Source organism: Diospyros lotus, chromosome 7, assembly GCF_014633365.1.
Source record: "Diospyros lotus cultivar Yz01 chromosome 7, ASM1463336v1, whole genome shotgun sequence".
Taxonomy (NCBI): domain Eukaryota; kingdom Viridiplantae; phylum Streptophyta; class Magnoliopsida; order Ericales; family Ebenaceae; genus Diospyros; species Diospyros lotus.
In genome coordinates, this window is record NC_068344.1 from 7803376 (window position 1) to 7816746 (window position 13371).

General features: G+C 44.0%; 1 protein-coding gene and 1 pseudogene across 1 annotated transcript; both read right to left on the reverse strand.

The window, feature by feature from the left end:
- Positions 1-1619: 1619 nt before the first annotated feature.
- Positions 1620-13371, reverse strand: part of LOC127805528 (LEAF RUST 10 DISEASE-RESISTANCE LOCUS RECEPTOR-LIKE PROTEIN KINASE-like 1.1) — a 107523-nt pseudogene continuing 95771 nt past the window's right edge.
- Positions 2220-5222, reverse strand: LOC127806290 (LEAF RUST 10 DISEASE-RESISTANCE LOCUS RECEPTOR-LIKE PROTEIN KINASE-like 1.1). The gene is made up of 4 exons (XM_052343492.1): positions 4239-5222; positions 3877-3906; positions 3526-3771; positions 2220-3409 (listed from the first exon to the last, which is right to left on the reverse strand). Exons 1-4 carry the CDS (start codon positions 5011-5013, stop codon positions 2436-2438), a joined length of 2025 nt encoding a protein of 674 aa, XP_052199452.1. The 5' UTR covers positions 5014-5222; the 3' UTR covers positions 2220-2435.

A 13371-nucleotide genomic window follows, 5' to 3' on the forward strand; every position in this document is an offset into this window, starting at 1 on the left:
TTGGCTTATTTTGACTTTTGTACTTTGGATTTACACTTACTAATGAAATGAGTATTATTTTTAAAAAAATGGTAGATGCTTGGGATTGCTAAGTGCATAGGCATAGTGCGTGTGTATGCGTGACACATGGCATGCTAAATATGAGTCTCCTAACTCTTTAGGGAAGAAGCATAGAATGAAATCTGAGGGCCTGGAGGCATCTCTGGGGTAGAATCCCTCGATGAGTACCCTCTAGATGAGTTTGAAGACTTTTTGAAGCCATCAGATGGCTTGGACCTGGAGACTCTAAATGATTCTTGGCCTTGGAAATGCTAAGGCTAGACCTTCCTGGAGACTCTTGTCGTAGAAAACTCTTGGAGGTTATCTGGGTTTTCGATTTCCTTGGAATATTTTTATAAATTTTGGGATTTTTAGATTTGATTTTTCTAAGGCACCCCACAACAACTCTTATGTATCTTGTTTAAAAAATAAAAATTAACCACATTAACAAGATTTAAACTCAAAATAAACATTAATTTCTCAAATGACTTAACTAGTAAATGAAAGCCAACGGTAAGACGAACCTCAATGTAATCTTGACGTTTAGAAGCAAAATGATTCCTTTGATGATCATTTAAGTTTATTTCTTCCTCATTTTCCAAACACTTATACAATTTGCAATATTCCGTTGTAGGTATGGGGTGGATAGAATTCTACTTTCTTCTTGACTCTTCAATTCTCTATTTTCTCTGTTCCCTTTGAATTACTTGGTTTACCAAACAGGTTTATAGAGCAAGATAAGTGTCTTCGCCTCTTTTCGTCTCCCACTTTTGAATCTGGTCAAATGCTTCAAGAAGAGGCTAAGTACCCCATTTATAGACCCTTCCTTACCTATGGCATTTTGGTCTTTCAATAATTCCACTTTCCCAGGTAAAATTCCTCATCACACATATCTCACATATACACATTCCCTTTAAACCAAGAAAATCCAAGGACATGGTCTTGTATCTATGAAATAGGGTAGTTGGGGTGGTGGTGTACTTGCAACATGATTTGCTCACAAGACTGGATATTATCAGACGCTACACCTATATTACAAGTTCATACAATCTTTACAATTTGTGAAATGAAATGAATTGGAGCAATTCTTCATGCTTCTCATCAACAACCAGCTCCCCAAACTAATAATATATGTGTGTGTGTGTGAGAGGTAACAGAACACTCATGAACCATGAAACTTGGTAGAAAATACAGACCACTGACACCACCCGCAAACGCATGCCATTGCATCAAGCACACTGCACACGATACAGGTTAGTTCAAGTGGTCAACAATTTCACACAAAATGCAAATCTCCAGAATATTTGGCCAGACCTTTTTGTGTTCCATATTTCACATCCTTCTCCCCTTTAGATAGAAATGAACAATCATCAAGCTCACACTCTTCTAATTTAAGGTAAGTAGTGAACAAATCTATCAATTGAGACAAATCATATGAAATAATGAATCATACAGTATGAAAGCTTTTGAATGTAAGATTGTGAGTGCAGTGTCAACAAAACCACAGGGGTTTGAAGTAGAGATTTTCTTACCTCAAACACTTTAATTGCTAAAATTACCTTCTCCTTCCCGTCCCAGAATTTACAGAATTATCTTCTTCTTTTTATTGATATGAAATATACAGAATCCACTTACAAAATTTAGGTACATTAATATGTTTAACTTGAAGCAAAGCTATAAAAACTGGCATGAAATTCTTACCTGAAACCATTCACAACCCTTCACAGAAATTGTTGTTCTGTCAAATGCGCACAGCATAAATGCAAACTTATTATGGTATTCATGCAGCCTTGCTATTTATATCATTTAACCTTACTGTTCTCCTCTTTGTTTCTCCAATTCAACTCGTCCAAACCCAAATTTAGCACAACAGCTTCAGTTTACCCTCAACCGTAAGCTCTAGGTGCCACCAACAGCATTCTTCATAAATTCTAAGGCCTCATTTTCTGTTCATCTTCTTCTAAGCTCTTATAGTACTTATTTGAACAGTAACCTTACAGGTGCCAATTCCTTGAACGCAAGAACCAAAACCTTCGCAATTTTCTGGTTTGGCCTTGGGAATCAATTATTCACTGCAACATTCATATCAGTATTTAAAAAATAAATCCAATTTCAGTGTTTTCCCCCTTCATTTTCATCTATTTGCCTTCGCAAGCAGGAAAGGAAAACGCAATCAAAGATGAGATAAAACTTCTGTAATCTTCAAACAAAACTCTGCATGTACAAATGGGAGCTCCATACTATATACATCAGCCAGTATAATTTCTTGACATCATATGTGTCAATATCAAAACAAGCAGATGAGAAGAAAACAAAATCAAACAACTCACTGGTGAACCACGAGCCCGATCCTTGTGCACTGGAGACATCTTTTTTCGGTGTAAGAAAATGAAGCCCTATCCACTGGAAATGGATGTGGTAGAGCCACTAACCCATCTGTGAGCATTGGTTACAGAATCGGGTGAAGGTGGCACCTTGCCACTCTTCAACAACACAGCATCATCACCCTCAGGGGAAGGATGAGGCCATCTATCATTTAAGGGCTCTGAATTGTCAATTAGTTCCCCATTGTTCTCCTCGTCTTTGTAATCTTGAATTTCCTTCAAAGCCTCCAGAACTTCATTCATGCTTGGCCTCATTTCCTTTTCGAGTTGTAGGCATCGAAAAGCCACCTCGGCCACTGATGTAGTCACCCTTTCGACTGAAGTGTTTGACTCAAACCTAAGAGAAGGATCAATCAGCTCATTAAATGCACGGTTCTGGATTCGGTTTATTGCTAAGTTAGCCAAATTAATCTCATGCCTATGTCTGCTAATGTCAACGGCAGGCATGGATGATATGAGCTCAATGAGCACAACTCCAAAGCTATAAACGTCACTCCTATCAGTAAGTTGGTAAGATTGGTAATATTCCGGATCAACATAGCCGGGAGTCCCCTGTGGAGCTGTCGAGACGTGTGTCACATCGGTTGGGAGGAGTCTTGAAAGCCCAAAATCAGCACCTTTGACAGAAAAGTTGTTGTCGAGTAGTATGTTGTCAGTCTTGATATCGCGGTGGATGATATCAGTAGCGTGGAGGTATGCTAATGTACTGGCAGTTTCCACGGCTATGCTCATCCGAATAGACCATCTGAGTAAGCCATCTTTGGCTCGGTCGCCATGGATGTGATCGGCCAGAGTGCCATTAGGAATGTACTCATAAACAAGCAACAGTTCCCGGCTGTGGCGTGAAGTGCAGCCGTAAAGGGAAACAAGATTGGGATGGCGCAGGCAGGTTAGGATTTCGACTTCATTCAGGAATTGCATCACGCGCCTCGAGTTGTGTTCGTATAGGCGTTTAACTGCCACTTCCCTTCCATCCGGAAGTATCCCTGGTTGAGAAGAGATCAACAATTGTGATTGGACATAATTCATATGCAGATTCTCAGATTTGATCTTGTAAGTTTGGTGATGCGGTGACAAATATGAACAACTTTAACCATCTTACCATGGTAGACAGTGCCAAAACCTCCATCTCCGAGCTCATTGGAAGGATGGAAATTGTCTGTCGCTTGTTCAAGTTCAGCATATTTGAAGACAGGAACTCCGAAGAAGACACCGCTAAATTCAATCCCAGCTGAAGGATACGCGGAAATGTTCCTTGACAACAGATGTGAAGAGACATACTTCCGTCTTTTGTATCGACGGATAATCAATACAATAATCAAGCAAATGGCAAGGGCTCCGACAGTGACTAAAGAACAAACAGGTGGTGGTCATCACCAACAAGAAAGAAGCAGGGCAGAAACAGAACAATGAAAGAACAAATAGAGAAGTTAGTTTAGAACGTTTTCTTTACCTAAGGGAAGGATCAGTTTGAGGTTAGGCCCTGCAATAAACAGCAGGTTAAACGAATTATTAGGTAATAGTCTGATACATATTATTGCAGACACTCCCTGATTGGCTCAAGCTTTTTGGGAGAAAGAGGCACCATGATATTGCTGAAGACAGAGAAGTAACAGCAGGCATAGCTGCAAGATTCACGTGCAGGTGTAGTAGAGAAGGAGTGCAATTTTGTTCACCCCTTTAACGGTGTAAAAGTAACGGAACGGCAATTAACATTTTCATGCCATTCCGTTGTTTTTTCACCCTCACAAAAATTGTAACGGTGATGTTCACCCCGTCGAAGGGGTGAACAAAATCGCACTCGTAGAGAAGTACCCTTTTTTTTTGCTGTGCAGTGAAATCTTCGGTTGTTGGTCTGGCATAGGCCTCCTCTCCTGTGACATTTGAGACAATCCTCGGCCACTTGCAAGTCGATATAATAGGTACCTTTCAATAGTTCTAATAGATCTTCATCGTTCTCACCAGGTTCAGTTTCACTTTTATACAGCCCCGGAGTCAAAGGCAGCTGAATGGTGTCGCAGCCATGAAAAGAATCGGCAGAAGCAGAAAAGTTGTGATGATCATCTATTGGATGCTTGTTGTAGTACAAATAGAAATCATCACAGGCTGTGTAGTTGAAATACTCAGCATGTGCTGGAGGGCTAAGTGGAGAGCTTTTCCTGCACTTGAAGAGGGTGAGATTGTGAGGGATAGTGAAGGAAATAAAAGGAGAATCGGGTGAGCTGAAATTCCTTAAGCCACTGCAATCGCCGGCACGTAAACGTTTTGTGAACTCTGGGTCATGGACGACTGTAACACGGCCGTAACCGCTGTGCCTGGATAAGATGTCAGTTATCGTAAATTTTTCTTCACTTCCAAAATTGATAAATGATTTACGATCTTCGTGATCAGAGCAAAACACAGTGCACAGCCCGCACTGGGGATTGGAGATATTGGAGAAAGGAAAATAAAGCGGTGGTCCTGAATTTCCGCAGCGAAACGACTCGGGACAGGTAATCTTGATATTATTGTTGTTGTTATCAAGAGCAGAAACAGCGGGATGAGACAGGAAATACAAGGCCACAAACGGAAAGAAAGAAACAGCCGCCATCGATCTGAACTTTCTAGGCAGCTAAACGCCAACTGTTCACTGCAATTTAATTGGGCAAAGGAGGATGGGAATTAGAATACAAGAATCGCTAAATATGGATGTTTGAGATGATGAAATAATGAAGGAATTTGCAGCTCAAGCACGGCAGTGAATTGACCCCGAAGACTTCGTCCCAATCACCACAAAGCATCCCATAGCCTAGCTACGCTAGAAAATCCAATCCAACGGGGGAGGAGGAGTTTTTGTATTTTAAAGGTGAAATTCATACTCAAAAAAATAAATTTCAAGGAAAATATCAGAAAAAAAAATAATTGAACTAATTTTAAAATACAAGTGCAAAGTAGTTTTGATGTTGTGATTCTTTATTATTAGATGTCTCAAATGATAATTATTTTTTAGTTCTCATCCAGAAAATAATCTCTCAAGACTCTCAAAATAGAGCAAAATCTTCGATGACTCATCACACGAGTAGTAAGTCTAATAGAGATATTATTTATAAAATTGTAATAAATATCAATTTATTTATTTATGATATTTATTGTCTAATATAATTTTTTTTGATGATTTTATATATAATTTCCAAAAGGGAGGAAAAGAATGTAATCCACGTTATATGGAGAAAACCTTTTTTGAAACTTGAAAGAAGAATGAAAAGTTGGTTCAGCCTAAAACTAAATAAAAACATGCATGTTCTACTACTTTAAATTTTATTAAAGTTTCTTTGAGCAGTATTCTCTCATTAAATTTTAAGTCTTTAAATTTTGTAGGATCAAATTGTAGAGACCATTCAAGAAAAGCCAACACTTTCTAATATTGAGGTAATTAAAAAATGTTTTGGAGTGCAACGTCACAACCATGTGTTTGGCTATAGGGGTGGAATCAAATGGAAAAACTTCAAAGATCCTAGTAAAAAGAAGATGGAAGAGCTTCAAACTAAAGGACAAGGATGAAGAAAATTGCACCCTAAAGAGACACATTATAGAGTTTGCAGAGAAATTGCGAAGGGTTAAATATTTCATGCAACAAAATCCAAATGTTTCAACTGAATTTCCCCCATCTACTCTTGACGAAGATGTCCATGAGATTCTATCCACTTCATAGTTTTGTAGGGATTTATTTTTTTTTTATGACTTTTATATAAGACTATTTTTAGATACATGATTACTTTTGATCCTAAAGTTTTTTTTTTCTTTTATTGAATAGTTTTAAATTTTTGCAGTACAATGTTCAAAGCTAGACCATATGAAAGTGTTCCTTCCTGACCAAAAGAAGACGATCGGAGGCAAGATTGCAGCAGTAGGGCGCGGGCTCCGACGACGGGTCCGTCCAGGGGGCAACTGGCACCTGCAAGCACTCTGATGCTTGAGTGAATAAGAGAGTAAGGAAAAGCTCGTGTATCAGTAGGTCAGAGGTTAGAACATACCTTGGCTCTAAGAAGAGTTGACTGATATAAGGGGAAGAGACGTCCTTCTGCATGCATGCATCATTCGTTTGTAGGTGATGGGACTGACTATCCAACGCTGGTGGAGGTTCTCAGGTGGTAGCATGGTGGCGACGAGACCCCCATTAATGTGGATGGGATTCTCCATTAATGAGGGTGGGATCTGAGGAAGCCACGCGGATACCTAGTAGGGGTTGCAATGATGCCGTGGAAGGCTGGCACTGGGGCGAGGTTGGGTCTAAGGGGAGGACCAAGATTGGGCCCAGGGAGAGAGCAGAGATTGGGCCTAAGGAGAGGGAGGAGATTGGGCCCGGACAGTCCATAGCTCCCTAGGTCGGATGCTCGAGTAACGAGCGTTCGAGCTAGAAAAAGGAGGCCTGGGCGATTTTTGCTGCATGTACTAGTTTGGAGAGTGGGATCAAAACGTGACCGAGGCAGTCGACCGAGCTGACCTCATCTTTGCTTAAATGGTGATCCTAGAGTCATTCGAGGTCGACCTGACCTCAAAAGCAAAGTGGTTTTCTTCATGTGCTGACCGGCAATGCGATTGGCTTCGAGATTCAAGGCATTCCACCTATGGAATGAGGGTGTTATCTGGGTAATAATTGTCAATTCTTTCGATGTGTGATAAGTGGAAGCTTTGTGACGGTAGATTTGTGGGACGTGTCATAGGCGCTCTTCGACGATCCTTATAAGGATCCCCTTTTGGGTGAGGGTTTCCTCGCTTTCTTAGTGACAAGACAAAGGAGGCAAGCACGGGGGGTTTTGGCAGACTTTGTGAGCGATAGCCTACTCGATTGCTCTTGGGCCTGCTTGCTTTGTAAGGTGAATGGCTTCTGCGTATCACAAGAAAGATATCAGGGAAGAGATGGACTTGCTTCACAAAGAGGGAGATAAGGTTGCGTCGGGTCTCGCTTCGGTAGATAAAGTAGTTGGGAGGACCTTAGCTGTGTCGGTACCTATTGCTCCTACAGCGCAACCTGCTGCTAAGGTGGCTACTACCATGGCTTTGGGCGTTAGCTCTAGGGAGCCTAGCATTTCTGAAGAGCTGGCCCTGTATAAGAAGCGTCAAAAGGGTGCTGATAGGGAGGCTCAATCACCCAATGGTTTGAATCTTGCCGAGAGTGGTGGCCGTTTGGTTTTGTTTCAGGTCCCATAGTTTTGAAGTGACTTCTTCATTGACGCCTATCTTGATCCGTTGTTGAAATGGGGAGAGATTACCAGGTGCTGGCTCTTTAGCCGTATTTCATCAGGTCAAGCACTAGGGGCTCCAACTTGGCGTGGATCATTGTCTGCTAGAGGTGAGGGTGGCGAATCACCTTTTTTTAGATGAAGGTGAATTACAAAGAGGAATTGTGCCAGGCTCGGTAGTCAATAAGTGGAGAGGTTAAGAGGGCAGTGGAGGCGTCTACTGTCAAGGGTAAAAAGCAGATTGATGAGGTCGGTCGTATTGTTGGTGTTCTCCAGGTTCAGTTGGATGCTGCTAGCGTAGAGCTGAAGAAGCTGGAAACGGAGGTGGCGTTAGCCAAATCTGAGGTGACGACAACGAGGATGAGAGTGAGGACCGAGGTGGCTGTTGCTCAGTCCGAGATGGTAAGGGCGAAGATGGAAGCGAAGGAGTCGAGAAAGGAAGGGTATGAAACGGCCCTCTCCGATGTCCGAGCTACTTTCCTGGAGTTAGATCTTTCGGGTTTTGGTTTTCTCAAGGAAAGTCGAGCCAAGCCGTAATTTTGTGTGGTAACATAGGTTTTTGGCGTTCGTCTTGTAATTTTGTTGAGTGCTTCTTGGTTAATAACAAATAGCTCTTCTTTCCCTATCATGAGGCTTTGTTCTTGTATTTCTCTTCATGTGTATCTTGCTTGGTCCTTGTAGTTTTGACGTCCTAACTAGTTTTTCGTGCCCGTAACTTTGGTCCATGGGATGGGGCCGAGTTGCCGCTCTTTCGAGGGGTTTGACGCTTTGCCTTTTGGGTTTTTGCTTTGGCGGCCTTATTTGTTTGCGCGGGGCTCCATGGGCTCTAGGAATTGAGGAGTCTATTCGAGGGTGTGAGGCGTCGCCTATAGGCACGAAAGGGTCCGTCGCCCTAAGCGGGGCAGGTCCATCAGGTTGCTCACTACGAGACACGCGAAGGGATTTCGTTGGCCATCGGTCGTCTATTAGGTGCCTCATGCGATGGCTATTTATATGCGATGTCCCCTTGTGCACGTCCTTTACTTTCGTTCTTGAACCCATTCTCTGTCTTGGGATTCTTATTTCGACATTCGATTGCTCCGCCTAACTAGTTAGTCTACTCATAGATGGCTATCTCCACTTTGAGTTTCGCTTTCTCATATGACTGGGTAAATGAGGAGGTTGCTCGGATCATGTCGAAGTTCTCTACTAATTCATCTTTGAGCGCGGTGAGGGGGAAGGTCGCCTCCTGGAGCGAAGTGGGAAATAAGAAGGATGGGGAAAGGGAGGTTCGGGGGAAAAAGTTTATCTGCCTCCCCTATGGCCGGGAGGAGCGTGTCTGTCATTTGGCCCCGGACTCCGGGTTTCTATATATGTACGAGGTGTTATTTATGAGCTACAGTTGTGGCTTCCTCTAACCGAGTTTCAAAGTTTGGTATTGGAGGCGATGAACGTTGCCCCGACGCAACTGCACCCAAATAGTTGGGGCTTCATCCACGGTTTTGAGGTATTGACGGAGTTTCTTGGTCGCAAACTTAACAAGGCGGTCTTCTTCCACTGCTATCACTGGAAAGGGGCCTACCAGAGTGGTTGGATTTCTCTGACCAGCCATATGGGGAAATCGGTGCTGAAGGCCTTTACTACGTCCTTCAAGCATTTTAAGGACAGCTTCTTCAAGGTGGGCTTGAGCGAGAAAGAGCTCAGTTTTTTCCTGGACGAGGATGGTAAGGAGAAATACCCATTGTTCTGGAAGTCGGAACCAAATCCTCCTTTAGAGGTGGAGTATGGAAGTCTTGATCTAGAGGACCAAGCCCTGGCAGATGCCTTCACGCTTTCCCCCCAGCTCGAATCTGCAAAGCTCATGGAACTAGGAAAGGATCCTCGGGTTTTAGCCGAGTATATGGGCACGTTGTCGCTATGTGTCTGCGTTTTGCTTTATTTCAATGATGGCTCTTATTTGGACTTTATGTTTCAGGGCAAAGGGCATCGGGTTTGACGGCGAAGAAGTGGAGAGGTATACTGCGGAAAAAGGTGCCGGGGTGTCGTCTGGGGCGCTTGTAAGTAAGGCAAAAGCCATTGCTGCGAAGTCGAGGAGTCCCATTCATGCCGGACCGATTGCCGCAATTGTCGCTGGCACCCCTTCCCCGCCGGAGGTCGAGGAGGTGCCTCTCCAGTGGAAAAGACGTTGGGTAGCTATCGAATTGGGGTTTTCTGATCAAGCTCCCAACATGTCGGGCTCTCTGAGCTAAATTGTTGATGCGCCAAGCTCTTCGGGTCCTAAGCCGACTATCGATGATGCAAGCCTTTCGAGTTGAAATCCACTCACCGGTGCCTCAAGCTAGTTAAGCTTGGATCAGGTTGATAGCGAGGCGACAATTCCCCGATTGGTGCGTGCTCTGAGCCTAGGTTTGTGGGGTTGTGATGACGCCGAGGATGATCCTCGAAGTCTCTAGAGACATGTCTTCAACTGGGGAAATTTATCTAGGACTAGCTCCTCATGGAGGCCGATCAGAAGAGGCTTGCCTCTCTTGGGGAAGAAGGGTTGTATCGAGAGGTGGAGATGTTGCAACTGTGCACTGTCAGTGCCACTCACTTGTTATTTATGGAGTCAAAACTAAAGAAAGCTAAGGCTAAGGCTGACTCTGACAGCCTTTATGGGCGGGCAACTTCAACTTATGAGGAGGTGGAGAAGCTAGCGTCTAGGTATCTGAGAATGGCCGGCTTGAGGGATGAGACTCGGCGGGAATTGGTTGAACTGGGATAAAGGGTCAAGGAGTTGGAGGCGGAACGAGATGCTTCTCGCCAGGAAGTTGTTCGCTTGGAGGCTTATGCAGGGAGGGAAACCCTTCTGTAATACCTTGGAGATTTTGGCGAGGCAATTGGTGCAAGCTTTGTTACTCTACCCAGGGGCAGATTTTACTGGGCGCGACCCTTCCAAAGAGGTGGTGGGTGGTCGACTTGTGGATCTGGGCTCAGAGGATCTAGTTGTCGAGGGCAAAGCTTTAGAAGAGGTTCGGGGGGTGGCCGATAGAGCAGAGGGAGGTGCCGAGCAATAAGGTGGGGCTCCGGATTCTACTTAGTCGGATCAGCCTATCGTCGGTCCTTAGGGCGGCTCTTACTTCTTTTGCTTTCATTCTATGTAACTGGTTGACATTATGACCCTAGCTTTGTTTAAATAAACGAGATATTTTCGAATATGGCTCGGCTTACCCTTCTTTCTTTTCACCTTGCTTTTCTTTATTGTCTCTATAGGCCTGGGATTGGGACGTTGAGGTTGATCGATACCTATGGGTTAATGGGATGCGGGGTGACTCCGTCCTATCCTTGATTTTCTTTGGGATGCTCAAATATGGCTATTTAGGGGCCGTGTTGGGAGAACGTGCAGGACACGAAGTCGGGGGCGCATGTGTAACACCCAGCTTTTCTCTTACCGAGCATGTCACTATGTTGGGGCCCAAAATATACATAAATTATTTTTTCTTTCTTTCTCGGTACATAACTTAACCTTAAGTACTAAATTCCAAACAAAACCCCCAGCAAATCATTAAAAAAATGCGGAAGCGATAATTGAAACCTGATATGGTACATAATCAATTCACTTTATTTATAACGTAAGAATCCGTACCATAGTTAACATCATATTCTCAACATTGAAATACATAAATACATGGAGATTCCATAATATTCTAACGAGGCTAATTATCAATAAAGTATCAGCTAAAACATATCCGAGTTAGCTCGCTGAATCCATCGGCCACGCCATCACGTGCCGTCATATCTCAACTTGCTTCTTGCCTGAGCTGCAAGTCTAAACTGGAACGTGGAATGTTTCAGGGGCATAACTGTAATACCCGGTATTACTTGGTATTGAAAATAAATAAATTTTGATTATTTTGTCAGGATCTCGGGTGGTCCAGAAAGACCAAAAGTCAATTTCGAGCAATTAATTAATAAAATTGCCGAATTGGCGGCTGGGAGTGCCTCGGGACTTGGATGTTCAAGGAAGAGGGCAAGGGATTGGTGAGCGTCTTGAGATGAGAATAATGACGCTGGAAGCAGTCCAACCGGGAATAATTTTCGGAATAAATTCTGTATAAGCCTGAATGGGTGCCAATATCGAATGGTTGCAGGGAACCTCCTGGGAGCTGAGGGGACCCTAGGGGTGGTTCGATTTTCCAAATAAGGCAATCCTTAAGCGTTTTCGAATCGAATAGAGGTCCCATATAGGCTTAGGGACGAAATTGGCCTTATCGAGTAAAAAAGTCGAATATTAATTCTTGAAAAATCAACATTTTGTGTGATTTAGTGAAAATTAATCAAGGCTGGAGGGCCAGGTGCGATTAGTAAATTTTTTAAGTGGGATTATCGAAATTGGGTAGTGAAATAATAGTGTAATTGGGGAATTAAAATGTAAATTATTATATATATATACGGTATACGCGAAAGTGGGGAGGAAGCTTCCTCCCCTCTGATATTTTGAAATGGCCGAGAGCCTTCACTAGGGAGAGAGCAGAGAGCGAGAACCGATCGAGAGAGAGGGAGATCAAGTGAGGGAGATGGTGGCCGGTCGATGGTCGACCAGCGACCTGCAACCATCGGCAGCGGCGGTCGCGGGCAATGGCAGTGGCTGGAAGCGTCGGCTATGGCTGACGCAGGGCAGAGCTGGAGCGGTTGCAGTGGCTCGCGTGGAGGCGCTCGGCGTTGGCTGGAAGGTGTTGATAGCAGTTGTAGTGGTGCAGGAGGTCGTGGCGGCCAATTGAGGTTGCAGCAATGGCGGGAGCTGGCTTGGCCAGCGGAGGTGGCTGGAACAGCCATGGTCGCCATGCGCAAGTGGCTGCTCGCGGCGTGGGGGCAGCTTGAGGCGGCGGCGGCCGGACAGTGGGTGCGTGGTGGCGTGAGATGGCCGTCGGTGGTGATGTTGGAGGGCGGCGGTGGCTGAACTGGTGCGCGAGGGCGCCTGCACAAGGAAGAAGAAGAAGCCGCGAAGAAGGAAGGAGAACAGGGGCACGCGGGAGAAGAAGAGAAAAAAAATAGAAAAGGAAAAAAAATAAATAAAAGAAAAGGAAATAATGGAAAGAATAAGAAAAAATAGCCAAAATTCTAGAAAAATGGGGGAAGAGTCTGGAAATTATTTTGGGGCACAAGGAACGTGTCGAAAGCTTGAAAATGGAGATTTTGGGCTTGAGATGGCAGTAATGAGGCAATGCCGGTATGAGCGATTGACCGATTTTCTCTTCCAAATTATCTGAGGTGAGTTAATTACTTCTTTTCAAAATATTTCCTTTATGTGAGATATTAAATTGTGGAGTGTTGTTGGATTTAACTCCTGGTCGGGGTGGTTGGAAATTATTAAACGGCTGATGTATGCCGTGGTTGGTTGTTTGGAAATAGTGTTGATGGTGATTTTGCAATGTGTGGCAAAATCGAGGGCATTGGGTTAATGCCGAATGTTAATAGAGTTGGGTTTTTATGTGTTTACCTCTAGATTCGACCGGGAAGGCGGTAATCCTAGAAGAGCTCGGAGTTCGGGCTGGCGTTCTCGCCGAGGCAGAGATGAGGCTTCGAGCCAGGTAAGGGACGGCCCCATGTGGAGGTGGCCTTGCACGTTGGTAAATATGCTTGATAATGTTTTTATGTTGTACTGGCATGTAGTGGTTATATCTTGTGTGATGCAAGAACTAGTGGACCTATGGCCATAAGGAGGACTAGTGGTGGGGGCTGATAGGTTGATGCCTCAAACCTTAATG